Genomic DNA, 27,295 nt, shown 5'->3' with positions numbered 1-27,295 from the left:
TGCGTGTGTCCTGTTCAGTCATGTCAACAGAGCAATCATTCATGTAAAGGAGAGTATACACTCAGAGGGTTTAGGTCTGCTGGCAGGTGATGATGGACATGCCTTTCAGGGATCAAGTGAGGGATGGAAATAGGGAGTGGGAGGGCCAGATGGATGAAAAAGAGGACTGGAATAGGGGAGTCAATAATACCAATTTATATTTTTTCCTTTTGGAATGTAGGTTTGAGATAAGAAAGGCAAGGAAAATAAGAAACAATGAATGGAGAATAAGGAAAAAGCTTTTTTGTACAGTATATGTCCGCTACATTGTCTGCTTTTCTGGGCAGAGAGCCACGGCACAACAGTCCATAAGTTTGGAAGAGAAGGAACTTCTTAATTGCTTCCTCTCACTTCCTCTTTCACCCTCCCTCCATCTAACTCTCTCTCTCTCTCCAACCCCTTTCTGTTGCCTTAAAGGACAGGTACAGGAAACACTCATTCATTAACAACCTGGAGCTTGTTAGCTTCAATAAAGCACTCTCCACTAAATGTGCAGTTCCACCTCTGAGGGCATCTCTGAGTGTTTTTTCATTTTTCACATAGCTACTGCTCTTAATTAACGCTAATCCAGAGAGGTTACATTTTAATTTGAGTGGGCATAAAAGTGTTTTAAAAGCTTTTTAAAGAGTCTCTATGCAACCATAGGTTATTAAATAAAACTACAACAAAAACCTGAATTTGCTTTATGACTGCCACTTTCTGATCCACACTGGGTACATGAGCAACACCTGCATCAGTCTCTATTTTCGCCGCATCTGCTCATCAGGCGAAAAACAAAAATGTCAAGCTTAGTTCGGAAAAGTTCAAAACATTACAGACAAAATCTTGCCACACAGCTTTCCAAACACTCCCTATCATTTGTAAGATGTCGGCCGGTTTTTTGTTGTTGTTGCACTGGTTGGACAGCACTCAGCAGAATAGTGTGCCTCTATTGCCCTAAAAAGATAATCACATGCCTACTGCCTGCCTCCAACCGCTGAACCAGGGTCAGTGAGTTTGACAGCCTCCGGAGGTTCAGGTTGAAGTTGTGGCTTGGGAAACGTGATCCTGTATTTGTAGTTAGAAACAACAGAAATACCACAGGTGAATATTTGCAAAACATAATCTGCCTACATTGTTAAGAATGTTATAATATGTATAATGTTTGGTTGTATTTTGATCTAAATACTTGAGTTGCATGTTTTAACAGACTGGTGGGTGTAACACTTTCTCTTACAACCCTCAAGTATGAAAATAAATGGCTGCCACCCATGCAGTTGACAAGGTGCTCTCCCTCTCTCACCATCAGTGCAGCAAGCTCAAGGCCACATGCCCTTTTTCATTACTCCGAACAGGCCAGCTGTATTGTAACTACAACCAATTTCCTTGCAGTCTATAAAGCTGTCAATCAAAATCATACAGAACAGGGAGTGGAGGTGGGGGGTGCAGGGGCGGAGCTGGGTGGGCTGTTGGGGAGGGCTGCAGGGCACCAGTCCAGATGTCAGAGTTTTACACTGCAGGACACGAAAGAGGGAGGGAGGAAGGGAGGGGAGATCATGTTTACCTGTAGCTAAGCTTAATAGGGAATAGCAGAAATATTTTGACTTGCATGGGTGCTTGTATTGTCTGTCACTAAAGCAACATAAAATACACTTATTTTAATCAGCCATTAAATGAATTGTCTGTAATTTATGGTAACCAACCTTATTTGTACTTAGTAACATTAGAAGACAGAATGTTAAATATGAATACGCTACAGGCAGAGAAGAGAGTGAATAGGTTTTTTTGACCACAATGTCGAACTATTCCTTTAAGCACAGCACCTTTTTAAATCAATCAACTCACAGTCAGACCAAAGCAATATTTTTAAGTTTCCATTTATTAAAGTTATGAACAAAGAGACAAATAAGTTATAATATCTTTATTTGTTAGAATTCTATCAGTGTTTGAACATTAATATTTAGAGAGCTAGTACAATTTTCTACTTTCATGGCTAGCCTTTGACAAACCCATAGAAACAGCTGTCTCTCTCCTAGGATCGGAACATAATACTGAAGGGGAGGTGTCAATGTCGTCTCACAAGACAGTTAGCAGTGAAAGTGTGCACCTTAAGGTTTTTTTCTGTTATGGTATATCATTAAATATAAACTCTTTAAAAATATACTTCTGTCAAATACCTTGACAACTACTATGTACACTACAAAAATAAATTTTCATATAAATAAATTATATGGCATACATTTATCTTTGTAACTGAAAACAGCATACATCCACACCAACCAAGACCAAAATGGCAGTCTGGAAGAACCACTGATTTTTTTTTTCCTTTTAAAATCCTCTAAGAGCTATGATGAGACTTGTAGTGTAAAATGTTATATACTCTTTTTTCCTATTTAACATTAGTAAGCACTTTATACAGATCAAACTCCATTAATGTAAAAACATTAAACTGTAATAGTGTTTTATCAATAAACAAAAAAAAAATCCCTGCATTTGTTATCCACTGGCTTCACGACAATAATGAAAGAATTAAACAACATATTTTATATTACAAAAATATAAATATAGCATTTGAATGTTGAGAACAAAAAAACATAAAAAATTGAATAAAAATAGTTGCCAGCTATGATTCTCTCCGCTACTGCCAATGTGACATTGGGAGAAAACAAAACAAAAAACAAACAGAACAACCTATTTCATGCAAGCAGCTGACGTAACATTGTGGACAGAGAACTGCAAAGACTTCTGGGAAGAGCTACACGTGTTCAACAGGATGTAAGAGCGTAAAAAAGTGGAGGCAAGCTGAGGTGTGGATGGGGTGAGTGACCAGGTCAAAGGGGCCTGGGTCTGGAATGGACATGGACCTGCAGATTTAAACTGGCCATTGCTGGTAGGGAGAGGGGCTGGCAGTATCAACTTTGACCCGTGAGGCACTGGGCTGTGCCATTTGGCAGTTGTGGGGGGATGTCCAATTAGTGTCATGACATTATGTTGTGGAATTTTATTAGCTGAGGTCAGTGGGGACAGCTGATGCCAAATTAGGGCCAGTTGTTTCTACTGTCAGTAAAGGAGAGCTGAGAGAGAGACAGACTAACAGGATGTAACAACACACATATACACATAAATGTTTTTAGACATGTTTACATTGAGACACACATAGACCACATTGTCAGGCCAAATAGGGCTTATCCCGTAGCAGGCTGTGTGGGCTAGCTTATTGGTTGGAAAGAAAAAAAGAAAGATACTTGAAGCAAAATATTGCTGTGAATGAAGTTTGAGTGCAGTCAAGTGCCATGTTAAATCAGGTTGTACAGTATACAGTCAGAGCTTTAGCTTATCCACTTGACACAGAGTTAGAGCCCTGTGTTGACCCTGTTCCAGAATCAGTAATGTGAATGTCCCTGTAATGGAAGTGTGAGTCTTTGAGGTGGTTTACTGCTTGTATGTCAGTATACAAGACAGAAACAGTTTTGAGCCTGCTAGGGTTAAACAATATAAAACCTCATACAGTAAGACACGACCAGAGAGCAACCTCACAGACAGTGATACAAAGCTGAGAGCAGAAACAGGTTCCAATGCAGAGGCAATGACTAAAAGAACAGAACAAAACCAAAAAACAGCTTTTTAAATTTCTTCATATCTGCTCGTCTTAAATAGCACGCATAGCGTGTCAAGTTAAACAGTAATTGTTTCATAACTACCACAGGTTTGTGATAAAAAATTAATAGTTTAACATGCGTACCTTTATACAATAACCACACACACACACACACACACACACACACACAGCCCTGTTTGATAATTCTAACAATTTCCCTCATATCAACAATGAGTGTAAATGTTAGCCTGTTCTGAGGATGGGTCTGATTTATAAGCCAGGAGATAATGGGGCAGTTTCTCACACACACACACACACACACACACACACACACACACACACACACACACACACACACACACACACACACACACACACACACACACACACACACACACACACACACACACACACACACACACACACACACACACACACACCACTTATTTTGTTTAAAGAGACATTTGCATAGAGTTATAAATGTATATTATTTAAAAAAATATTTTGAGCAGCAACAGTGAATGCTGACAGGTATTTATGTCAAGATGAAGCTTCCTAATGGCACAGAACCACAGATGAGTGAGCAGTAATAACATATCTATAACTATCTCTCATACACACGCACACATTTACACAAACACACTCACAAACCATATAAAATGGCAGCCCCAGTCTGTTAACACGAGGAGTTGTACAGCTCCTAACATTATAGCTACTTTTTGTTCATATTTACATATGTATACAACTTAAATATAGATAGAAATATCTAAGAAAATAGTCCACTGGGTTACAGTAAGAATGAGCACCATGACGGCAACACCGGCGAGTTTCTTGCAGCTTAGGGCCGGGACAAGCCGGACTGGGCTGTGCTGGGCTTTACTGCGCCAGGCTGAGTCAGCTGTAAAGTAATAAGGAGGAGTCCATCTTTGGCCGTTGTACTTGCGTTCTCCATAACTGAAATAAAAAGGAAGAATTGTTTTGTCAGTGCTTTATGATGAACAGACTCTTTTAGAAAAAGGGCTATTTACGGAAGTAGTTTGAAGCTCACCTCAACTTGCCCGTCTGCCACTGTTGCTCTCAGTTGCCTCAAATTCCAAATCTTGAAGTTCCATGGACTCCATGTAGGCTCCCCTGGCCCCTGTGTGAGTGTCCAGTGGCACATGTGGATCCTGGAAGGCAGGCTCCGTCCCCTCCTCTCGTGATGGGCAGTAACTGTCTGTTGTCGTGTATCCTGGGTAAGAGGAACCGGGAGGGCCCTGGTTGGACAAGGGGGCTGGGTGAACAGCAACAGTGACCGAGGCTGATGCTGTTACCGTGGTTATGGGTGGACAATAAGTGATGGGGTTTGGGTGGTGGTGCGGGAGGTGGTGATTATGCTGTTGGTTGTGGGAAGAGCGGGCCCTGTGGCCTGCGGAGTGTTCTCTATAGCCATGTGAGCCATGATGGCCCCCAGCCTCAGTAGCAGTTTCAAAAGCATCCATGCGTGGGCGGGCAGGGGGCGGGGCCTGCCAGTGCAGCTGGCTCTTGGAGTCCCTGCTGCTGTTGCGCTGAGGAGCCGCGGCCTGGGGCCCAGAATCACAACCCTGAGAGGACTGTAAAGCAAGACAATAACATGTTTATCTCTAAAATGCTGATAACAACAATTAGAGAAGCACAAATGCCACACAAAGGAAGACACTTCTTACCAAAGGCACATTATAGGTTGGAGGGTCAGGCTGCCTGGCTGTGCGCCTGTTCCCTGATCCTGCTCTCCTGTGCTCCTCTGACCTGGCTGCTCTGCTCCTGGTGGTCTGGAGGTGGTACTGCTGCTCCTCTGCTCGAGTTTGTCCCCTGTGTGAGGGCAGGTTGTAGTTCTGCAGCTCCTGGCTTATACCAGACACTGTGGTGTTAGAGCTGTATTCTGAGTCCGACGAGTCTGAAGCTGCACCACAGGTGGGCGTGGCTGTGGTGGTGTTGTGAGGACGGACTGAGAAGTGGACCACGTGTGGAGGTGACTCAGGTGACGGGGTGGGTAACCGACTACCACCATCAACTGGGGTCACCTGAGAGGTGAGAATAGAGAAGTAGTGAGTATTCCACACTTTTGAATGAAAATAAATTCACTTTTTCATAGTCAACTCAGATGACATTTTCTTGCATTAGCGTTTTAGAGAATCGTACCTCTGGATAGGGCCCAAAGTATGACAGTAATACTGGAAGAAGTACCAGTCCATTCAGTACTCCAAGAACTGTGAGAATGGCCAACACTGCAAAGAAATACCTGGAACAAACATAAAAGCACACACAAAGATAGTTTAACATCAGCGATCATTTCACAAAACGCAACAAGTAAGGATAAAACATCAAGACCACTTCAAAGTTGTGTGACTGGAACAAAAAACTAAGCCCAGATATTCCTAGGCCAACACAGACAGACCAGAAAAGAAGCCGCAGAAACAATGAAAATACCTGTGCAAACCACAAAGGTTTAGACATGGGAAGACATGTGCAAGATCAACCAGTACACACGTCCGACAGACAGGCAGGCATGAACTGTGGTTTTGAGGAGCAAAACAGAAATGTATCTTGTGTGTTTTTAAGTCCTGCCAAAGATGGTTAGTCTTAAAGAAGCCACAGAGAAAAAAGAAAGGGGAAGCATAATTAGCCAGAGCTGGTTAATTCAAAGGCATGGGAGGAAAGAAAAAAAAGAAGGGGGGGGGGGTATTGGGGGCAAGGGTACTCTCTCTTGGGTGTGCAGTATATAAGCAAACATGGAGAAAACAAAGCAGTGAGGAATGTGAGGGGAGGGGTTAAGGGGTAAGGGAGGGTAAAAAGGGGGAAGGCGAGGAGAGGCGGGTGAGGGGAACCTAGGGGGGTGGGGGGCACAAGAGGCAAGAGGACAGGGGCCTCTCTGCTCTTCGGCTCTAAAAAAAGAGAGGGAGAAACAAACAAATGGAGTGAAGGGTATAGAATTTAAACAATTTAGTCTAGGAAGGAGAGAAGAGGACCCTCAGAGAGCCACCCCTCCCTTGTCTCTCTCCATCTCTTTTATTTCTTTCTCTCTCTTCTCTGCCTCGATTCTCGCTCCCTCCTTTCCAGCTAAGCCCCTGTGAAATTCCCGGCCACTCCACAATCCCCTCTGTCTAATTAAATCTCCAATGTATCAGGTAAGACCCCCCAATCTCCACTCTAAATCCCCCTCTCTCTCCCACACCAATCCAGCTCCCTTCATTAGAGAAGGCTTTCCACCTCACTCGATTCTCCACTGAAAGCGCTCAGGTTATCAGGGACACACTGATGAACCATGACCTCCCTCGCCTGACCCTTAACTATGCTTTTTTGTGTGTGTTTGTGTGTGTGTGTGTGTGTGTGTGTGTGTGTGTGTGTGTGTGTGTGTGTGTGTGTGGAGGGGAGGGTTAAGTGGGCTAACTGAGGTGTAGATGCACTTGAATGCTGTGCAGCTGGGCCTTAAACTAAACGCACATTCATAATGAATGCGTGTAGGTTTACTTCAATATGTGTTCTCTATTTTGTGTGTGTGTGTGTGTGTGTGTGTGTGTGTGTGTGCAGAAAGATAGGCATTGAACAGAACCTCAGCAAGTGAGGAGAGCTGGTTCTTGTCTACCGTGCATGGGTGGCTTCACCTTCACAATATTTACACAGCCAGCAAGACTGACTATTGAATAACGATGGAAACTTACTTAATATGCAAAATGTCTTCAAGATCATTTCAGATTGCCGCTATGGACACATACTTATGCTGCTGCACACTACACTAACCTTTGTCAGTTATATTCCAAAACAAAATAAATTAATTTTGCCCAAAAATAAGACAATAATGCATCATTTTATGTAATTTATAAGATCTAATATGTGGTGTTTTATATTAAAGTTCATACACTGCTTTTTACATTGCATAATCAGTTTTATGCTACAGGCATCCCTATATAATTGTCTCAGTTCAGTTGACTCCCAAGATGTAACAGTCAGGATAAAAAGTCTGAGATGAGCCAGATCTAGCCTTCCTTTCACCTGGTAAAATACTTCCCATGTGGAGCTTGCATACATCAAAGCCGTCATTTCTATTTAGTGTTGGTCTGGGTGTTCCTGAGGACAGGACTGCATGCTGTGAGACGCAGTGTCAACCCAACAGCACATTGGACACGGAACAACTCTAACACGATGTATTAATGTCAGGATACTTTGAAAAAACCTTTTGAATCAGGTGTGTTCCAAGTTGTTTTCAATGCAATCAATTGCTTCTTGAACATAATTGATATATCATTATTTTAATGAAAGTCAATACTTATAAAGGAAAGTTGGATTTGACTACTGAGGTTGTTTCCTGCATCATGTAATTTGAATTCCACCATCCTTCATTGACAGAAACCAGAACCAGAAGAGGTAAACGCCACGTCACCTTCAGATCCACATATATACACACACACACATCTACACATGCATGCGTGCAGCCCACATACCAGGCTGAGTGCCCTGCCGGGCTGTTTAGAGTGAAAACATTCACAGGGCTGATGGGGAAAGCCAGGGAAACATTTATTTCAACGCAAGAAGAAAAAATACGAGCTGGGCCTGTTGTTATTGCATCGTCTTGGGACTCTCCTTTGTTTGCTCAGACAACAGCAGAACCTTTAAATGGAGGCCCGGGATGAGCCAGAAAACAGAGCACACCACTGGAGGTTAGGAGAGAAGGTCTATAGGCCTCCTGTGTTTGTGTGTGTATGTTTGTGTGTGTCTCTCAGAGTGTGTATCAGTGTGTGCTCTCACTGGCAGGCACGCCATCATTGACCCCCATGATTACAAGGTCAGGAAGCAGGTTGGTCTGTGTGTGTGTGTGTGTGTGTGTGTGTGTGTGTGTGTGTGTGTGTGTGTGTGTGTGTGAGTGTGTGTGTGTGTGTGTGTGTGTGTGTGTGTGTTCATGACTATGGACTATGTGTAATTGTATGGGTTTGCATGGATAAGTGCATGCTTGCAGATCACATGGACTTCAGTGCTCCCTTTTCTTAAAGGAGCAGGTCAACCAAAGTATACAGCTACCTCAGTTACTTTAGGTTATTCAGCGAGCTCACTGGTGCAACAGCTTGCACCCACAAATGGAGGAGCAAATGAACCAGAGCCCCAAGAGTGTGTCGGTTTTAATTTCCACTTTTCCTGTCTTTCCACAACAGCCCTCTTGCCCCCCAACCTGTAACTCCTTCCCATGCTTATAAATGTCTAGTGAGGGCAGTTAAACTAGCTGGAGATTACAAAGGCCAGAGAACTTTCCTGCTCTCTCCCTCTCTCTCTCTGTCGCTCTCTCCGACCATCACTCTCTTTTACTTTGTTTGCCTCTAAATCTCCGCCTACTTCTCCTGACCTTCAACTCTCCATCCATCCCCTGGTTTCCCCTAAAATCTCAGGCATGAGACACACTGAGGGGGAGAGGAGGAGGATAAAAGAAAAACCACAAGGGGGAGGTCGGTGGAGAAAGACAAAGGCCTTGTTTATGAAGTTTCATGGAGAGCAAGCCCCCAGAAATTGAGAAAAAAAGCAGGTATGTCACCGGTAGCTGGCAAAGGCAGGAGGTTTACAGAAAGGGAATATGAAAGGGAGATGCGGGTGGAAGACGAGAAAGAGAATGAGGGAGGGAGCGGGGGAAGAAGAAAGCAAAGAGTCTTCATGCATGATTGGTGGCTCAGGTAGATTCCTGTGTGACACACAGGTTGAGACATGGTCTCAACGGTCTACTGAAGCAACATAGACACTGTGCGATAACCTTTGTACCTGTTTTAGAATTTGGCTTAAGGAATGTAGACATTTTTCATAAGGTTGATTTTTGTACTGACCTAACAATAAAGTCGAACTCAGAGCCCGCAAGCAACAGGACACCTAATAAGGTAGAAAAGGCTCCATCGAGCACCGGAGCAAACATGTGCTCCAGAGCCAGCACTGCCCGCTTGTGACGATCTCCTATGGCTGTCAGGAAAGCCTACAACACATAAACAGAAGCAGAAATGAGTTATTGTGATATTCACAGTTTTGAAAAACCTTCTAAAAAGACTTGCATTTGATTAATATTGAAATCATTTTATTATGTTTATGCCTACCAGAGCCACATGGACGGTGAACTCCACTCCAATGCCCACAGAGGCGATGAGAATGACAACAGGGACAGCACTCAGCTTGATTCCCATCAGCCCCATGAAGCCAAACAGCTCCACAGTCATAAGAGAAAGCACCAACACCTAAAGGGGAAAGGAGGAGCTTCTGTTAGAAAGGAAGTTGGTCAATGAATATACACTGCCTGGCCAAAAAAAAGGTCAAGCACTCTAATATTCGTTGGACTGCCTTTAGCTTTGATTATGGCACGCATTCGCTGTGGCATCGTTTCCACAAGCTTCTGCAATGTCACAACATTTATTTCTGTCTTGCATTCATTTTTCGCCAAGATCTTGTCTTGATGACAGGAGATTCGGACCACTGCGCAAAGTCTTCTCCAGCACATCCCAAAGTTTCTCAATCGGGTTCAGGTCTGGACTCTGTGGTGGCCAATCCATGTGTGAAAATAATGTCTCATGCTCCCTGAACCACTGTTTCACAATTTGAGCCCGATGGATCCTGGCATTGTCATCTTGGAACATGCCCGCACCATCAGGGAAGAAAAAACCCATTGATGGAATACCCTGTTCATTCAGTATATTCAGGTCAGCTGACCTCATTCTTTGGGCACATAACTTGGCTGAACCTAGACCAGACCAACTGCAGCAACCCCAGATCATAACACTGCCCCCCACTGTTTGTGACCTTTTTTCTGGCTAGGCAGTGTATAAAGCAATTTTATAAGTTTAATCGAGTTTAAAAGGGAAAATTCAGGTTGAATGGGGGCACATGCTAGAAACACAATATCAAAGAATGGATTGATTTGTCATGTCATAGTTTCAAGTTGTACTATTTCTTAAGGAAAGAAGCATTTTATTTGTATAAACCAACCTTTGCAGGTATTTTATTTTCATGTACATGAACATTCAACATTTGAATGTTTCATGCCAGGGTTCAATAAAACACCGGGAGGATGTGTGTTTGTGAGGATCTCTATCATTTATAGTTGTTAAGTAGTAACCATACACATGGTCAAAAGGTGTGTGTGTCGGCTTGAGTGTGTCGGCTTCAATGCAAAACGGGACAGGAGCTGGGAGTTAATGCCATTATCAGCTGACAGGCGTCAGGTTACATGGGGCCCACATCCTTTGAAGAAGGCTAAGGAGGGCAGGGGAGGGAACTGTGTAGATGTGTATGTGTGCCTATACAGTGAGTCACCACAGAGCACGTGCATGTGTGTCCAGGAGGGGGTGGTTGTGTGTCAACTCAAAAATGTTAACGTATCTGTGCCTTTTTTTTTATTCCTTATTTTTCCATGAATAAAATGTCATTACAGAACATGGGCAGGAAGCAAAACCAGATCACAAATGATCACTCCAGATTTGGCTGAGAACTATTCTTTTGCCAAGCGTGAACATCAATGAATATCAGGTGGATTAGAAACATCTGTATGAATCTAAACACAAACCACAAGGTTTAAAACGGGCCCTTCCAAGATTTCAGGGCAAATAGCTAAGAGGGTTGAAAGGGAGTAAGGTTTGACGTTGTAGGGCTGGCGGTGGTCTGGTCCTGGATACAGCAAGTGGTTAAACTTGACGCCTCTCCATAACTTCTCTTTTGATCTTGCTAGTAAAGTCTGAAGGATCGACAAGAGGTCCCCACCTCCCCTGTTTAAGGGCTCGGGTGGCCTGGCCACTGCCTGACGTAAACTACAACCCACCAGAGAGAAAAACCAGAGCTCTCTGTGTATGTGTTTCTGTTTGAATTATGTACCTGCCTGTTTACACATGTGCACAAGTATATACATGTCTGCGTGTGTGCACAGTGTGTGTCTGTGTGCGCAAATCTGTGTTTCTATGTATCCTTGGAAACTCTGTGTGGAGGATGGAAATTAAATCTACATTTTTATAGGTTTGGAGTGGGAGCAAGTTGTCTGAGCAACTTTGCGTCCTCTCCCCATTTATTTCAGCATTGGTGTCGGGCAGTGTTGGACTAGACTAAACAGACGAGCCCTAACAAAACAGCACAAGATAAACACTGGTAACTGGGGCTAAAATAACACACAGCAGCCCCTTCTACTGTTTGGGTCCTCTCTGAGATGCCTTTCTGGACCACACATAAAAACCAGGAAATAAAGGGTGGAGAACAGGAAAAGGGATTTTTTAATAACTGAAAGTGTGTGGTTTCTGCCTCTCTATGTTAAGAGGTGACCTGTTTGTAATAAAATCCAAATCAGCAAAGTAATACACCTCTCAAAAGTAGAAACATCTGCTGTAGTTTATGGATATATTTTTATCTGGACATCAATTATTGATTTCAATACTCACTATGATGCCGGCGGTCCACGGGTTGAGAAGGAAGAGGGCACAGACGAGAAAGGTGCAGGCGAGCACAACACTGATGCACAGCAGGAGCCAGTGGCGCAGACTAACATACTGTTCCCAGAACAGGAAAGGGTAGCCATTTGGGTAGGATGGTAGGCCTTGTCGACTGTAGTTGCTGCAGATAGCCCGCACGCTCTCAATAGCCTCCACAAACTGCGGTGTCTCCCGAAGCCCGTTGAGGTAGAAGGGGAACTGTGCATATTCGATGGGCTCAGCAGCTGGGACTGGGTGGGAAGACAATGTGAGGAAGGTCATTTTTTTGCAAGAGAAAAAGTAGCAGGGCTTGATCTTTATTTAACGGTTATGGACTTCGAAGCCAATGCAACACAGACATGCAAGATGACAAACATTTAAACTCTAAGACACAGATTACCGAGTCACTTTATGAAATTATCAGATAAACCAACAATGGCAATAATGACTGATTAACTAGCATTAAGTTCTGATCATTTTCGGTATCTTAAGAAATTAATGTAGACGCTTCAGCCAAACTCCCAATATCAAGGCTTTCCCCCCCAATCCAACCTTATTCCAAGAGCAGCTACATCTGTGGAACAGTGTGTGTGTGTGTGTGTGTGTGTGTGTGTGTGTGTGTGTGTGTGTGTGTGTGTGTGTGTGTGTGTGTGTGTGTGTGTGTGTGTGTGTGTGTGTGTGTGTGTGGCAGGGGTGGGCGGAGCAGTGTAAAACAGAGCTCCATTGACTCAAATCCAGGCAGTCTGTGGCCCAGCCTGGCTAATGAGGGCCTATCAGTTCCAGACACAGCAGAGTGTCAGAGCTAACGTTGATTCACGGTAATTACAATGTCAGAATCACAGCCATTACCACACCCTAAAGTTAGTGCTGCCACATAAAGCATAATACAGATGCATAAACACGCATACCTGTCTGTCACTCTGCTATGGAGTCATATTTGGTGCTGTCAAAACAGTGTGTTCATTCAGATTTTAGCTTGCAGTGTAATTAACAACACATTGCTGCATCTGACAGATCAAAATATTAAATCTACGACTCCAACTGTAACTATCTCCCAACCCTTTTTTAATGTAAAAATACATGTTTGTGAACTGTGTAGTGTTGGTGGGTTTTGGTAAATTCCACAGTGCCTGCACGGTCGGACAGGAGCACTTGTTAACATGGTTTGGCCCAATATAATTTCAACTATAAATTTCCATTAGGACACCAGTTGGCTTTTGGCCAACACAGATCTGCTTTTGTGGGCTCCCACACAGCCGACCCTTCACGCTGCTTATTCAATCATATGCACCCCCCGTAAAGGTCTTCCTGCTTGTTATCCAATTGTGCTTCCCACACAAACCAAGTCTCTCCTTGTTATCCAATAATTTTCCTCCCCGTGGAGAACTTCCTGACTTGAACAAAATCACAGGCTAGAATCAAACAACAACATAACTGTACTTTTTTATTTGAGTTACAGTCTGTATGTGTGGTAGGGAAATGAGAACAGGGTGTGTGTAATGTTAAGTGTCACTGAGCTTTAATGATGTTTTGTGCGTGTGTGTGTGTGTGTGTCTTTGTGTAAATCTAGGTTCTTGTTTCTTGATCCTCAGCGTTGCAACCTGAGCACACGCACACACACACACACACACACACACACACACACACACACACACACACACACACACACACACACACACACACACACACACACACACACACACACACACACACACACACACAGTACAGTACAGTAAAGTCAACTACTTTACCTAAAGCAAAGATGCAGACAAGGACTAAGAAGGTAAACAATAGACCAACCACAAGAGGTAAACACTGCTCACATGTAGCAGAAGCCTTATGGAACTCCAAAAAAGCCAAGACAAATGAACCCCAAAAATAGGTGGCGTAAAATATCAATAAATGCAGTTTGTTGAACTTGTGAGTAAGCATTATCATTGACATTTCCTTTCTTGGGTCAAATCCTAACTTCATTACATTACTGTATACGGCTTCCTTTTTTATTTCCTGCATAATTTGCGAACATGCCGACTTACTGCTGAGGCCTGTCTCGGGGATGGAGTTGGTACGGTCGTGGAGCCAATCTGGAGGGTGTGGCCGAATGTTGGCCTGCGAGGCGGCGTATGCCACAGGATCATTGTTGACCCAAGCAGTAAGGTAGATGTAGAATGCCCTGGGGTTGATGATCCCATCTGCATCCACAAGTCTCTGACGAGTCAGCTATAACACCAAAAAAAAGGAGACAAATTAATAATAGTACCCTAGTATTGAAAATAAGGTTATATTCTGCTGTATTCTCTAAAATACTAAGACATGCACACATTTTATTTAAATTAGATCCTTCACATTTCATAAGACTAGGCCAAATTAGAAAATTTCATAAATAGCAAATGTAAAAGGTACATTTAGGGTCAAATATATTAGCTGGAGCTTGCATAGAAAATCATATTGCTGCGGCAAAGTGTACATTGGAAGCGAAAGGGTATTGTGGAAATAGGACATGTTTAACCAAACATTCTACAGGTGAGCTGACCACAGAAATGCTTACTTATACACATGCATGAGTGCAAGAGAACGGAGCAGCTTTCAAAATAAGAGTCAAATATTAGTTTCTCTCTCTTTCCAACCAAAGAAAAATCAACAAGTCAAACACTGGTCCCCTTGCTGAAAATTCCCGTACTTCTCATCACTGCTTCCCAGAATTATCATGCCACATTAAAACATGGAAAATGTTGAATCAGCTTCTCCCGTTACACAAGATATTGACTGGCCAACCTCAGGGCAAATGTCCTGACCACTCTGGATACATTTCTAAAGGAAGCTTTGCAGAACTATTCTGTCATGAAGCTGTCGAAGATGAATGAGGGAGTCGCAATAAAATTCGTACAGACATTTATGCATGTTGCCCAAAAGGGTGAATTGTAACAATATCGTCACAGAGCTCGCACCGAGGGCTGTAGATATTGTTTAAACTCACCATAACATCAAATGATTATAACATTACTAACAGGGTAATTTGTCAACAATATATTAACTCCATTGCTAGTTAATCTCAGAAACCAAAGCTGGGTAGTCAACATCTTTCAGCCTTTAGCTAAATTCCTGACATCCACCCACAATGAAAGCAGACCAACCCCACGCTGAGTGTTTTCTTTCTGGTAGCAAATTGTTCCAAAGCGTTTTTAGTCAGTGTCATTTGATGTGATGGCTATGGTCAGTAGGAAGACAAGAATGGCGGTCTTGCTCAGGGGCCATTACTTTTCACCCTCCAATGTGGAACCAGAGGAGTTTAGCCAAGCTTTGCTACGTCCTGAGCATTAAAACCATTACTACACACCGCTTTGCCACTCTCCCTTCTAGGAACCATAAATCTTTCCTTCACTGAGGCAAGGACAGTTGGGGTAAAACTGGACTCAAGAGGTTAGGTGGATGAAGAAAGGACTAGTGTTTTTTTTGTAATGGAAAATTGCTTGAGTTAGGCTAGCATAACAATAAAGAAATTGGCTGGAGTCCCTGAACGCGTCTGTGTGCAGTTAACCTGGTTGTTAACACTGAAGGAAATGCCACCCGGCAAATGGAGTAGAGCTATAAAAATAACACAACATCTGTACAAATGTTGCTCACACTTGCTTCTCCTGACCCCTACGGGTACCAAGAATGCCCGGCACCACAGACAAACCAGGTCCTGAGAAAAAGGAGCTCATGATAGCATTAGCATGGCCTTCCTGGGAACTTTCAACAAACGTTCCACCTCCTGCTTCTTCACATACCCAAACCATTCTGTATCCAGAACTTTATCTTAACATATCCAATCCACATGCACACACACACACATGCACACAAGCATGAGAGCACACAGACGCACCCATACACACAAAAAAACAGCTACCATATGACTCCAAGCAAGTCATAAGGAATGAATGGTCGCCCAGCACAGAGGGAAATGTTAGCAGCAGCACATCAAAGCCAGAACACCTCTGCACGATCCATGGAGTGGCATATCAAAATAAAACATCTAGCTTTGCAATTTGCCAGGGTTGGAAAAGATCTGGTCCTCATTTTAAGACACAGAAAACAGCTACTGCTGTAAGTGCACACACAACAGACAAGAGTAGTACACACACTGAAAGCATACAAACTCACACACAGAGCTGCCTCAAAGAAACCACGTGTTTCAGCTCCCCTCATTGAAAGAGGACACAGCAGTGGAGCACAGAGGGTGAAAAAGGGAGGGAGGGAGGAAGGGACAGAGAGAGAGAGAGAGAGAGAGAGAGAGAGAGAGAGAGAGAAAAAGCGTGGTAGTGCGAGCAGGAATTGGTGAAGGAGAGTTGGAGAGAGAGAAGGGCAAGAAAGAGTGCCAGATTCCAAAGGATCTGGATTGAATTTAACAGCAGGATACGCAACAACTGTATGTCTTCAAGCTGTCACAGGAAGCTCAGGCAGCTCTGCTGGCGGCCCCACGCCTCACGGCAAGTACACTTCCCTCACAGGCACAGGAAGTGATGTCACAGGGCCGCACACCAAACCTGCCACTACTCCCTGCCAGATAGTGGAAGGGATGTTTAAAAACATTTTGCTGCTGCATGAGAGCTTAATGGGTAGGAGAAAAAGCCAAACACAAATAGATAAGAGTAGAGGGGGGAACGTTTTCAGTAGACATGCAAGACTTGAACGCAAATCATTTATATCATTGAACACTAGATAAAGGGGTGCTACAAGTCAAAGTTAATTATCTTCAAGGGAAATAATCTCAGTGATGAAAAGGACATGTTTTTTGTTTTGAGTTTTTAGAACCTGGCCAAGTTCTCCAGTTTCTTATTTTCTGTTTGCACTGGTTCATGCCAAAGAATGTAACCATTCATTATTAGTGTTTTTTTTATTACATGGCACTAAACTATAAACAGTGAGTAATGCCCTGTTGGAAGCAAGCAAGTTTTAACTGGAACTCTTTCTGAGATGTTAGCTGCTCACTAGTTTGACTTGTGTCATTGTTGGATATATCAAACACCCCACTGGAGACAGAGCTCACTTCAACAGCTGGACTGGAGTTTGTCAGATGATTAAGTTGGTCAAATGATTAAGATAACTACTCTGTTGTATGATTGTATTTACAGCAGTCGGTACAGTAGTGATGGAATCTGGATGCTTTTCTACCTAAAAAGTAGTTTGCTGCATTAAAACACTGGACAGCCAAAGTGTTGTGAAGGCAACCGCTTTAAACTTTCTTATTGCTGTATTTCAGAGGGGCCTGATGTTCAAATGCAGCAAATAAGCATTTCTCTTAAGCGAACATAAACATTTCAACTTATTTAACCAACTACCTCACTTCAAAATTTGTCAAACAATATGTAAATGTTGCAAAATGTTTAATATAATTTTGAAGTCATCTTCAGTTGGTTTGGACCTATTGGGGCATGAATTAGTTTGTCTGTTTTGCATTGATTTGATTTAGCTATCCAACCACTCATACTCTGAACTGTGTCTGGAATCACAAACAACGCAAAGGGTAGACATCTATGGGGTCAGATCAGTCTCATAATTCACGAATGCACACAGAAGGATTCACACTAGTATTTAATGATCCATAAAAGCATTCACACCAATTTTCAATGCACACACAAATGTGTTCCATTTCACATACATGTAAATAAAATCCAAATACAGAAAAAAGTTTTGCATGTGTGTGGATAAAATGACTGGGGGGATATTATTATTATTTTTTTTCTTCAGAAAATAAAGTAATTTAATGTACCCATGCAAAAAGGCTGAACAATTAGAACATTTATTAACCAAATCACGAAAAAAAATTCACAGAAACCTAGAACAGCACAGTGCTAAATACAGTATTGAAAAACCAACGTCAATGTAAATGTGTCAAAGCGGCAGAAAACAGAATTCATGCAGTTAAGTGGGACAGTGAAGCGCTCTCAGGTACGTGTGTTGGCGATCAAGAAAAGAGAGCGAGTGGCGTGTGCAAGTTTACCGAGTAGATTAATAGAAACAGAATGACACAAGTAAAAGAACAAGTAAATATATGTTTATTTGTCCTTTGTCGTTATTTGTTAACGACAGTTTCAGCAAATATTAAGGCCCCTTAGAATTGGGGGAAGTAATAATTTATAGTTATTTAATAATTGAGACATATTTTGTACTTTTTGATGGATGTATGAGGATCAAGCTGAGGGGGCAAACAATAATTTGAATTTGAATTGAATCATTCACGCAGACACACTTATCACTTACACTTGTGCTAGACACCATGTTAAAGTTGACCTGTCAGCTCCGGACAGCGCAAAACGCGTATATGAAGCGGTATGTCACGAACGCAAGAAATCATACCCCTAATGGGGGCTTGCTCATGTGATTGGCTTAGAATGGAGGAGACATCTGATTGGTTATAGATGGAGGAAATTACAATTGCGAATTGGGTGAGCGTCAGGGGAGTCTCAAAAAACCCACAGACGAATGCACAGCGATCCATGCACAGAAGGCGGTTTGTGTTTGCAGGTTCAGCGGTTTTAAACAGAAAACAAATATGTGTGGATCAAAAATACACATGTCAAACTGTTTTTCTGTATTTGGATTTTATTTACATGTATGTGAAACGGAACACATTTGTATGTGCATTGAAAATACAAGTGTGAATGCTTTTGTGGATCATAAATACAAGTGTGAATCCTTCTGTGTGCATTCGTGAATTATGAGACTGATCTGACCCCATAGACATCACACTGTCAAGATCCTGTGCGCACACACACACACACACACACACACACACACACACACACACACACACACACACACACACACACACACACACACACACACACACACACACACACACACACACACACACACACACACACACACTTCTAGCAAGAGGGACAAATGGTTTAAATGAATATTTAATAGGTTTTTCAGAGGCAGGCTGCAGCCCCAGTGAGAGCTTTAAATTCCTGGGCTCGGTAAAGTCATCACGGAGAAAAGATGGAGACAGACACAGAGAGAAACAGAAAGAGAACAGTCAGAAAGAGAGAGACAGTTTTTAAAGCTGGATGTGGCTCTTCGAGCCCCAATCACACATAAAATATGCATGAACATACAAAAGGAAAAACAACCACTGACACTGGTGTCTCTTAAGTCTATTCCTAGATACATGTAATACAGTCTGTGTAAACTTCCTCACTCATATCTTAACTTTGAATCACTTTTTATCATGGGAATAATTGGCATGGGGTTAAATGCTGAACATACCAGGTTGAAGTTAATGGGCTTCTCCCTACGTCCTGTCTGCACCAACAGCTTGTACGCCAGGACACCATCATCAGAGCCATTCCTGTAGCTGTTTTGGGTGATGCGCCCGGCCTCCCAGTCCTTGTCAAACGCCTGCTGGAGACCTGCAGGAAACCACAACAAGACAGATTGGTTAGATGTGGATGTTTGGAAAGGTTAAATGCCCTGTTATCTTCATTCCTGCTCTGCAAAACACTCATAAAGCTGAGTTCAAAAGAAAACCAAACACATAACAACCCAAAACAGTACAAGACAATATAACACAACACTGCAACCTAACCTTGACCCTATAATAGGCCTGATTGATTTAATATGATAACTCGGCTCCATTCTTAACCACCAAACAAGACTTCAAAAGCCTAAAATTGGCTGCTTTTGATTCAAAGTCATCATTAGGAATTATATCAGTAACATGTGTCTACTTTTCTATACTACTTCTCTAATCCATATGTGTATAACTCCCCTCCTCTCGGTTCTCCCCAAAAGCCCATGCTGTGGTCCGTCTGTGGGAGATGTTGTTTTGGGTCTCGTTCCTTGGCCTGTCTGGCTCCAATTTGTCCCACCATTGCAGAGAGCAATATTAGACACAGTTCTGTCTCTCTCACCCACACACTCTCTGTGTGGTTCCCAGCCGCCTCACACACAGATTAACACAATGTGTTTCATCGTTACTGGCAAGTCAGCGCTTCCTTTCTAATAATGAACCAATTTCAGGATTTGGGTAGACATGTGTAAGATAATATTCTTGTTCATTGGCACTTAACTAATCTTCGGATCTATCAATGTAACAAGCGAACCAGCAAAAACTGAATCTTGTCAACATAACAAAATAATTCAAGTTGTATGCCAAATATTACAGATGAATGTAACAAACAAATGACAGAAAATAGCAGAAGCAGTACTAATCTCAGTTGGAACAGCAACTTTCTTTTCCATCAACCCCACTTATGGATGACACATATGATTTTATTCAGACTACTTTCAGTGTCCATTCTGCAATCCCACCTACTTCTGAAACCCTGCCCACATATGATTTTATTCAGACTACTTTCAGTGTCCATTCTGCAATCCCACCTACTTCTGAAACCCTGCCCAACATCTTGTTTCATGCAGATTCATGTCAAAACTGAAGAAAAATTATGATCTCAAAACTTTTTCATGAGAATGTAAATTACCATGCCTGAACTCTCTTGAATAGTGATATAAAATAAAGAATTAATAACAGTGAGTGAAACGTAAGTGATCTAACACAAACTCTGAATCATATTGCTAGTTCTGACCCAAAGATAAAAAAATTCTGAGTGGGACCGAATCCACTTTTGGTAAGTGGTAATAAGATATCAAGCTTAATTTTACCTTGAAGCCATTCCCTGAAATAGTGAAGCCACATGCGAGGCAGCTCTCCGTTGTCCTCCTTCAGCACATAGCGAACAGTGTGGAACCTCTGGTGGAGCTGGTGCAGCAGTGGCTGTTTCTGGGCATATTCAGCCCGCTGTGTCACCACATACATGTTGTAGAAGGAGAAGAACTTGAACTGGGCACCGATGAAGTCATACTCGCTGGTCTCTCTTGGCACAATGTCCGTCAACTCCAGGCCATCCCTCACCTGGGTGGTCCCATACAGACTGACTCCAAGCAGGATGAGGAACAGCACAATCACTACCACCTGGAAACAGGAGGCAAAGGATGGAGCTTCATCAATCAAATCACTGGACGGAGCAAAGACAGGACAGCTTAAGCTTGAATTAATTACTTCTCAAATCATAGGTCATATTCTGAATGAGTGATGAGGACAAAGTGCAAAAATCTTAGGGGCTTGTTAGCAGAATGTTCCGCAAAATTCAAAGGAGGCAATGATAAGAAAACCAGCAAAGGAAGAAAATGCACATATAAAAAGAGCACAAATCAAGGCACTTGGTTTAAATTAATAAGACACTGGGTATATTTTCTGATATGGCAAGAAACACAAGCAGTCAGATGATATCAAATGAGCAAATTCATTTAGCAATATGGACACTTTGCGATGAGAGGACCAAGATTTTTCAAATAATTTCAAGAACAAGCACCATATGATTTCAGTTCTGGCAGGCTTTGAGATGACAGGCCACCCACTAAACTGAGGTCAGTCTTTGTGTGTGTGTGTGTGTGTGTGTGTGTGTGTGTGTGTGTGTGTGTGTGTGTGTGTGTGTGTGTGTGTGTGTGTGTGTGTGTGTGTGTGTGTGTGTGTGTGTGTGTGTGTGTGTGTGTGAGAGCTTATATGTGACTCAGATAGGACATGACCACAACCTCCACTCCAGGTTTCCTCTTACTATTCCCTTTGGTGACTAACTCCCTTTAAAATTAACACTAAAGTGAGTCAGCACAAACATAGTCTTGCCTCTCTAAGAAGCTTTTCCCCAAATCTTTCTTTACTGCTCTTTTCAACAGAAACACAGACACTCAACTCACCTTGGTGGTTGGCTGTAAAAGGAACGGAGCATAGTGTCTCTCAGCAAAAGAGGACAGGGTCCAGCGGGAGCAGGGAGGGTCGAGGCAGCGCAGGCCCAAAGAGCGTTCTCCGTGCTGGGATATCAGGTCCCGTGTGGAGTTGTTGTTCTCTGGGCCCTGGCCGGTTGTTGAGGGTGCATCGCCCTGAGGAACTGAGCTAGCAGTCGGAGTCGTGGCAGCAGAAGTAGGTGCAGTATGATGATGGGAGAAGGAGGCAGAACCTCGAGATCCCCCATTGTTTCGGCTCCCGCTGTTGTTGTTGTTGAGATTGCCGTGGTTGCTGCTGCTGCTGCTCCTGCTACCGCTGGGGTTGCTGCTGTAATAGTCATTGTTTGGGTTGCTCCTAGTGGGAGCTGGGTTCATGGGCTGCACAGAGATTTGTGATCTGGGTTCAGCCGTGGTGTAGAAGGCCTGAGTCCGAGGGTCGTACTCTGTCCTGAGCTGCACCGTGGACTGCATGGTGATTTGAGTCTGCTGGGCAAAACCATGGCTGCTGTAGGACGGAGGGGGGCTGCTGTAGTTTGGTGGAGGCGTATGATACGAGGGCGGTGGGGTACAATAGGATGGGGGAGGGCTGTAGTGGCTTTCGTCCACCCCATCCAGGTGCGCATGAGGCTCGATCTGAATCACACGATTGGCGCATGGACTGAAGAGATAAAGACAGTGAAAACATTCAATTGTTTTGAAAGACAATAAAAAACATTACAAAGGTCCAAGGTTATGCGATTCTAGATTTTCTTGATCAGTCTCATGTTATTATGAATCTTCTCTTCTTTTTCTCTCTGCCAACAGCATAAAATATAGACCTGAGACACAACAAGGGAATTTAATAGTGCGTGTGCACATCTGTATGATCGCCCTGCCAACAAGCATGCTCAGACTGGCAGGCAGGCAGACTGGTTGAGTAAAAAAAAGACTGTGATAAAAACACAATCAAGACTACTTAAGAAGTAACTTGAAGATATCTCAGAGTGTGTTAAAGTTATTCTTGGTCGGATCAGAGTAGACCTTTTAAGGAAGAATAATGAAAACAAGAGCAATAGACATGAGTGAAAAAAAGTATGCACACACACCTGTAGAAGCAGCAGAAAATATCGAAACGTCTGTCTTCTCGTCGGTAGAGGTCCATGCTGAGGATGGCGGGGAAGATAAGCAGCACCATGGCAAAGTTAAACACCACCACCACCGCAGCCTGCAGGAAACACACAATTATATGTTATGGAAAAAGAAGATTTTATCAATATTTTGAATGGACTGTTGATGATCTTTTGTGTGCGTGGAGTGATGAATAGATACAGTATAAGACTCAAATATAATTGAAATCTCCATCCCCTTTGCATTTTCCATTCATGCACAAGTGCAGGCTTCCAACACAAACATTGGGAAGCCTAAATATGCCTTAAAATAACACAATATAAATCAAGGCAAAACATTGCCTCAATATAAACAATTCCTGTGTGTGTGTGTGTGTGTGTGTGTGTGTGTGTGTGTGTGTGTGTGTGTGTGTATGTGTGTAATAGAAGTCAGTGTAGTGTTGTGGTTAATTATTTGAAGGTGGTGCATTAGAGCATAGGGTGGGGGTTGGGTTGGGGCCCTAGCCAGAGTACAATCTGGATATTGTGTTGTTGCCAGACCACTACACACACACACACACATGCACACACACACATGCACACACAAACATGCACACACACACACAGCCAGACCACCCAAGGAGCCAGAGGCCCGCGGGGCCTGAGGTGATGAGCAGGCGGTGCGTCTGTACAGACAACGCACACCCTTGACACACAAAAAATGCACATGCATCTACTGCGATGTTAAACTGTGCAGCCTCCTACTTTAACCACACCTTATGCCAACCAAAAACAAACACACATCCTTGCCCTCCCTCATTCCTTAGGTCAAGATTCAGTCAACAAGAGAGGGAAATAATGTAAGAGAAACAGTCACAAAGCCTCTGTAAGTAAAGTAGAACAATGAAATCTCCTTTGGACCAATAACGTCCAGACAGATACTGTACAACTCCACACACACACACACACACACACACACACAGTGACCACTATCTGACCCCAGTATTTGGGAGGCTTATCATAACATCTGTCCTCGGTGCATGAATGTGCATTTTAGTGTTATCTATGAAAAAAATCCTGAGTTTCTGTTCATACTGATGAAAATGAGCAAATTAGAAAAAATAACAGAGGAATGAGGGAGACATGAATCTTTGGAGAAATTGAATCACGGGAAGTGCTTAATGCTGATAAAGAGACACATATACATACTAACACACATTTTTACAAGGCTGAGAGACCACTGATTGCAGGTGTGATGTGTGTGTGTGTGTGTGTGTGTGTGTGTGTGTGTGTGTGTGTGTGTGTGTGTGTGTGTGTGTGTGTGTGTGTGTGTGTGTGTGTGTGTGTGTGTGTGTTATGTATATGTGTGCCTGTTTCCAACTGTGTGTATTTGTGTGCATGACAAGGCTGCATGGATTAGAGTCATGGGGTAAATGGATCACGTTTGACCGACCCGCTGTACTAAAGTCATCTATCCACACACTCCTCAAAACATTTAGAAATTGTCTATTGAATGATTTAATTGTGAATGTTTGTTGAAGATTGATTTTCAGCTTGTGGTAGCTGACAAAATATTTTTGCCAGATTTGAATGTTTATCCTGTAAGGCAGCTGTCTCCAACACGTCGCTCGCGAGCTACCAGTCGCTTGCCAGCTACCAGTCGCTTGCCGCCCCCTTCAAAGTAGCTCGCCAAATAGTTTACATTTAAACCATAGACTGTAAATATAAGATTCAAACACACATTTTCATAATATGCCAATTTCATTTGTCACCTGTACATAAAGTACCGATCATCTTCTATCTGAAGATATGTTGCTACGATATTTGTTTTCACAAAATATGACACAGAGCGCTGTTATCAACCGGTATTGCTAACAATGGCTAACCCGAGGTAATTGCTAAATCTGTAAACAAGGCGCGTCCATCTTTTCCGACTTTCCGACCTCGAATGTGACGTCACTCCCAGTTCCGACCTCCGACCTCCGATGTAAACGCGGCAAACACCGAACGCGGCATTAGCTTGACCATGGCATGAATGCAGCAAGAGGCGGAAAACATACTTTTTTCACGAGAATTGGGAAATAGACTTTTGTTTGACAAGTGTAAAGGACAAGTGTGTTTGTTTGATCTGTGGAATAAGCGTGGCGGTAAAAAATGCAATGTGGAGCGCCATTTCACCACAGTCCACAGCACCTTCTCACTGAACTTTCCCGCTGGTAGCAATCTACGAAAAGAAAAGATAAAGGACCTGAAAATACAGCTACAACGACAGCAGTCTGTTTTTACCAGACCAGCACAGAAGGCTACTGCTTGTACGGAGGCTTCGTTTAAAGTGGCGCACATCCTGACAAAACGCAAAAAGGCCTTCACTGATGGCAGTGTTGTAAAGGAGGCCATGACCGCGGTGGCTGAAACTTTATTCAAGGACCATAAATGCAAGACAGAAATATTGTCTGCTTTTGCTGATGTACAACTTGGTGCAAATACAATGGCAAGGAGAGTGTCTGCACTGGCTGTGGATGCGGGAAGACAGTTGGAAACTGACATTAACAGGTGTAAATGGTTTTCTATTCAGCTGGATGAATCTGTTGACGCGAGCGATACAGCCCAGCTGGCTGTTTTCATCCTCATGGTTTTTGATGATTTCACTGTGCATGAAGAGTTTTTGACTTTACTTTCATTGAAAACTACAACAAGGGGAGTCGATATTTACAATGCTGTGAAGAACTACTTCACGGAACAGAAGATCCCTATTGAAAAGCTGGTGTCAATAACCACTGACGGAGCACCAGCGATGACAGGTCGTCACTCTGGATTTATTGCCCGATGCAAAGCAGACCCAGAGTTTCCGCCATTTCTGGCCTACCATTGCATAATTCACCAGCAGGCTTTATGCGCGAAGGTCATGGGATTTGAACATGTCATGGAGCCGGTTGTCAAGATTATCAACTCCATCAGAGCAAAGACTAAGCAACACAGGACCTTCAAGCAATTCCTGGAGGAATGCACTGTGGCCTATGGAGATCTCCTGCTCCACACTGACATCAGATGGCTCAGTAAGGGTAAAGTACTGCAACGATTCTTTTCCTTGCTGGGTGAAATCAAGATTTTCTTGGAAGAGAGGGGGGAGGACACCACCTTGTTATCTGATGCAGTGTGGGTCCTTGATATGCGTTTTTGACAGATGTAACTGAGAAAATGAATAACTTGAACGTACAGTTGCAAGGTAAAGAGAAAGACGTCTGCAACATGATCAGTGCTGTTAACGCGTTCAGCGAAAAACTGGCCTTTTTCATCCAGCAGTTGAAGGCCAAAAGATTCCAGCATTTCCCCTCTGTCACAAAGGTTTTGGAAACCCATGCAGGGGTAGCTGATGCTTTGAACACAGAGAAGTACTGTGACCTCTTGATCAAGCTTGGCCAGGAGTTTGCAGACAGGTTCAGAGACTTTGAGAGACTTGAGCCCTGTGTGACATTAATTGCCAACCCATTCATGAATGTGGACATTAGTTAGATTTCTGGGCAGATGGCAGACCTTTTCTGTATCGATCCTGTGGAAATGGAAATGGAACTTTTAAACCTCCAAAACGACATACAGCTGAAATCTCAACAGCATGCTGAACATTTCTGGAGCTTGGTTGAGCCAGAAAACTATAAGAATCTGTGTCAAGCAGCTCTGAAGACAGCTGCTTTGTTTGGGTCTACATACCTCTGTGAATCTTCTTTTTCTGACATGAATGTCATCAAATCTAAGTTCAGAACAAGACTGACAGATGAACATTTGAAAGACTCCATAAGAGTGAACCTAAGTGGGTATATTCCAGCATACAGCTCTCTTGTTGGCACCATGCAGTGCCAGGTATCTCACTAACTAAAGGTGCTTGACTGAATATGTAGACTAGTGAATAAATTACTGAAAGTGTGATGTGGACAAAGTTAAGAAGTTATAATTGTTCAACATCAATAGTAGCCTATGTGATTTCAAAGGTGTGAGTTATGTTTTGACAAAGTGTCAGTGTTTTGTAAATGTTATGCAAAAAATGTGAGTTTACTGTGTTTTATAGTTTGAACAGATAAAAAAATGCATATGCTGATGAGTTCAATTTGGGCTATGTTTTCACACAAAGTGTGAGTATAAGAGGTCAGTGTTTTGTAAATGTTATGCAAAACATGTGAGTTTATCAGTGATAGCTGAAAAGAAAGAAATGCATAGACATGCATACTGATACATATGTAATTACATTTCTGTATTTTGAGTGTGAGTATTGGCTGCCAATATTTTGAAAATGTTCATGCAAAAAAAATATGTTGTTGAAAAGAGAAAGAAATGTTTTGACATGCAGACTTTGAGTTTAATTTGAGTATTAATGTTCTTACACAAAAAGTGAGTGTTGG

The 27,295-nt window shown here is 42.8% G+C and overlaps 1 protein-coding gene across 1 annotated transcript in view; it reads right to left on the bottom strand.

Moving 5' to 3' along the window:
• Window positions 1-1,879: 1,879 nt before the first annotated feature.
• ptch1 (patched 1) overlaps window positions 1,880-27,295 on the bottom strand; it is a 49,210-nt gene continuing 23,794 nt past the window's right edge. Inside the window, exons 13-24 of the mRNA XM_063898091.1 lie at window positions 22,902-23,020; window positions 21,790-22,474; window positions 20,698-21,007; window positions 19,303-19,445; window positions 14,085-14,268; window positions 12,019-12,299; window positions 9,700-9,837; window positions 9,439-9,581; window positions 5,777-5,876; window positions 5,302-5,658; window positions 4,665-5,208; window positions 1,880-4,570 (exon numbers count right to left, since the gene is read on the bottom strand). Of these exons, the coding sequence (XP_063754161.1) occupies window positions 4,666-5,208; window positions 5,302-5,658; window positions 5,777-5,876; window positions 9,439-9,581; window positions 9,700-9,837; window positions 12,019-12,299; window positions 14,085-14,268; window positions 19,303-19,445; window positions 20,698-21,007; window positions 21,790-22,474; window positions 22,902-23,020 (3,003 nt within the window). The 3' untranslated portion in view covers window positions 1,880-4,570; window position 4,665. The remainder of the gene's footprint in view (window positions 4,571-4,664; window positions 5,209-5,301; window positions 5,659-5,776; window positions 5,877-9,438; window positions 9,582-9,699; window positions 9,838-12,018; window positions 12,300-14,084; window positions 14,269-19,302; window positions 19,446-20,697; window positions 21,008-21,789; window positions 22,475-22,901; window positions 23,021-27,295) is intronic.

The sequence above is a fragment of the Eleginops maclovinus genome, chromosome 12 (assembly GCF_036324505.1).
Source record: "Eleginops maclovinus isolate JMC-PN-2008 ecotype Puerto Natales chromosome 12, JC_Emac_rtc_rv5, whole genome shotgun sequence".
NCBI classification, from domain to species: Eukaryota; Metazoa; Chordata; class Actinopteri; order Perciformes; family Eleginopidae; genus Eleginops; species Eleginops maclovinus.
The sequence above is the reverse complement of the archived record's forward strand: the minus strand, read 5'-3'. Positions and strand labels throughout refer to the sequence as shown.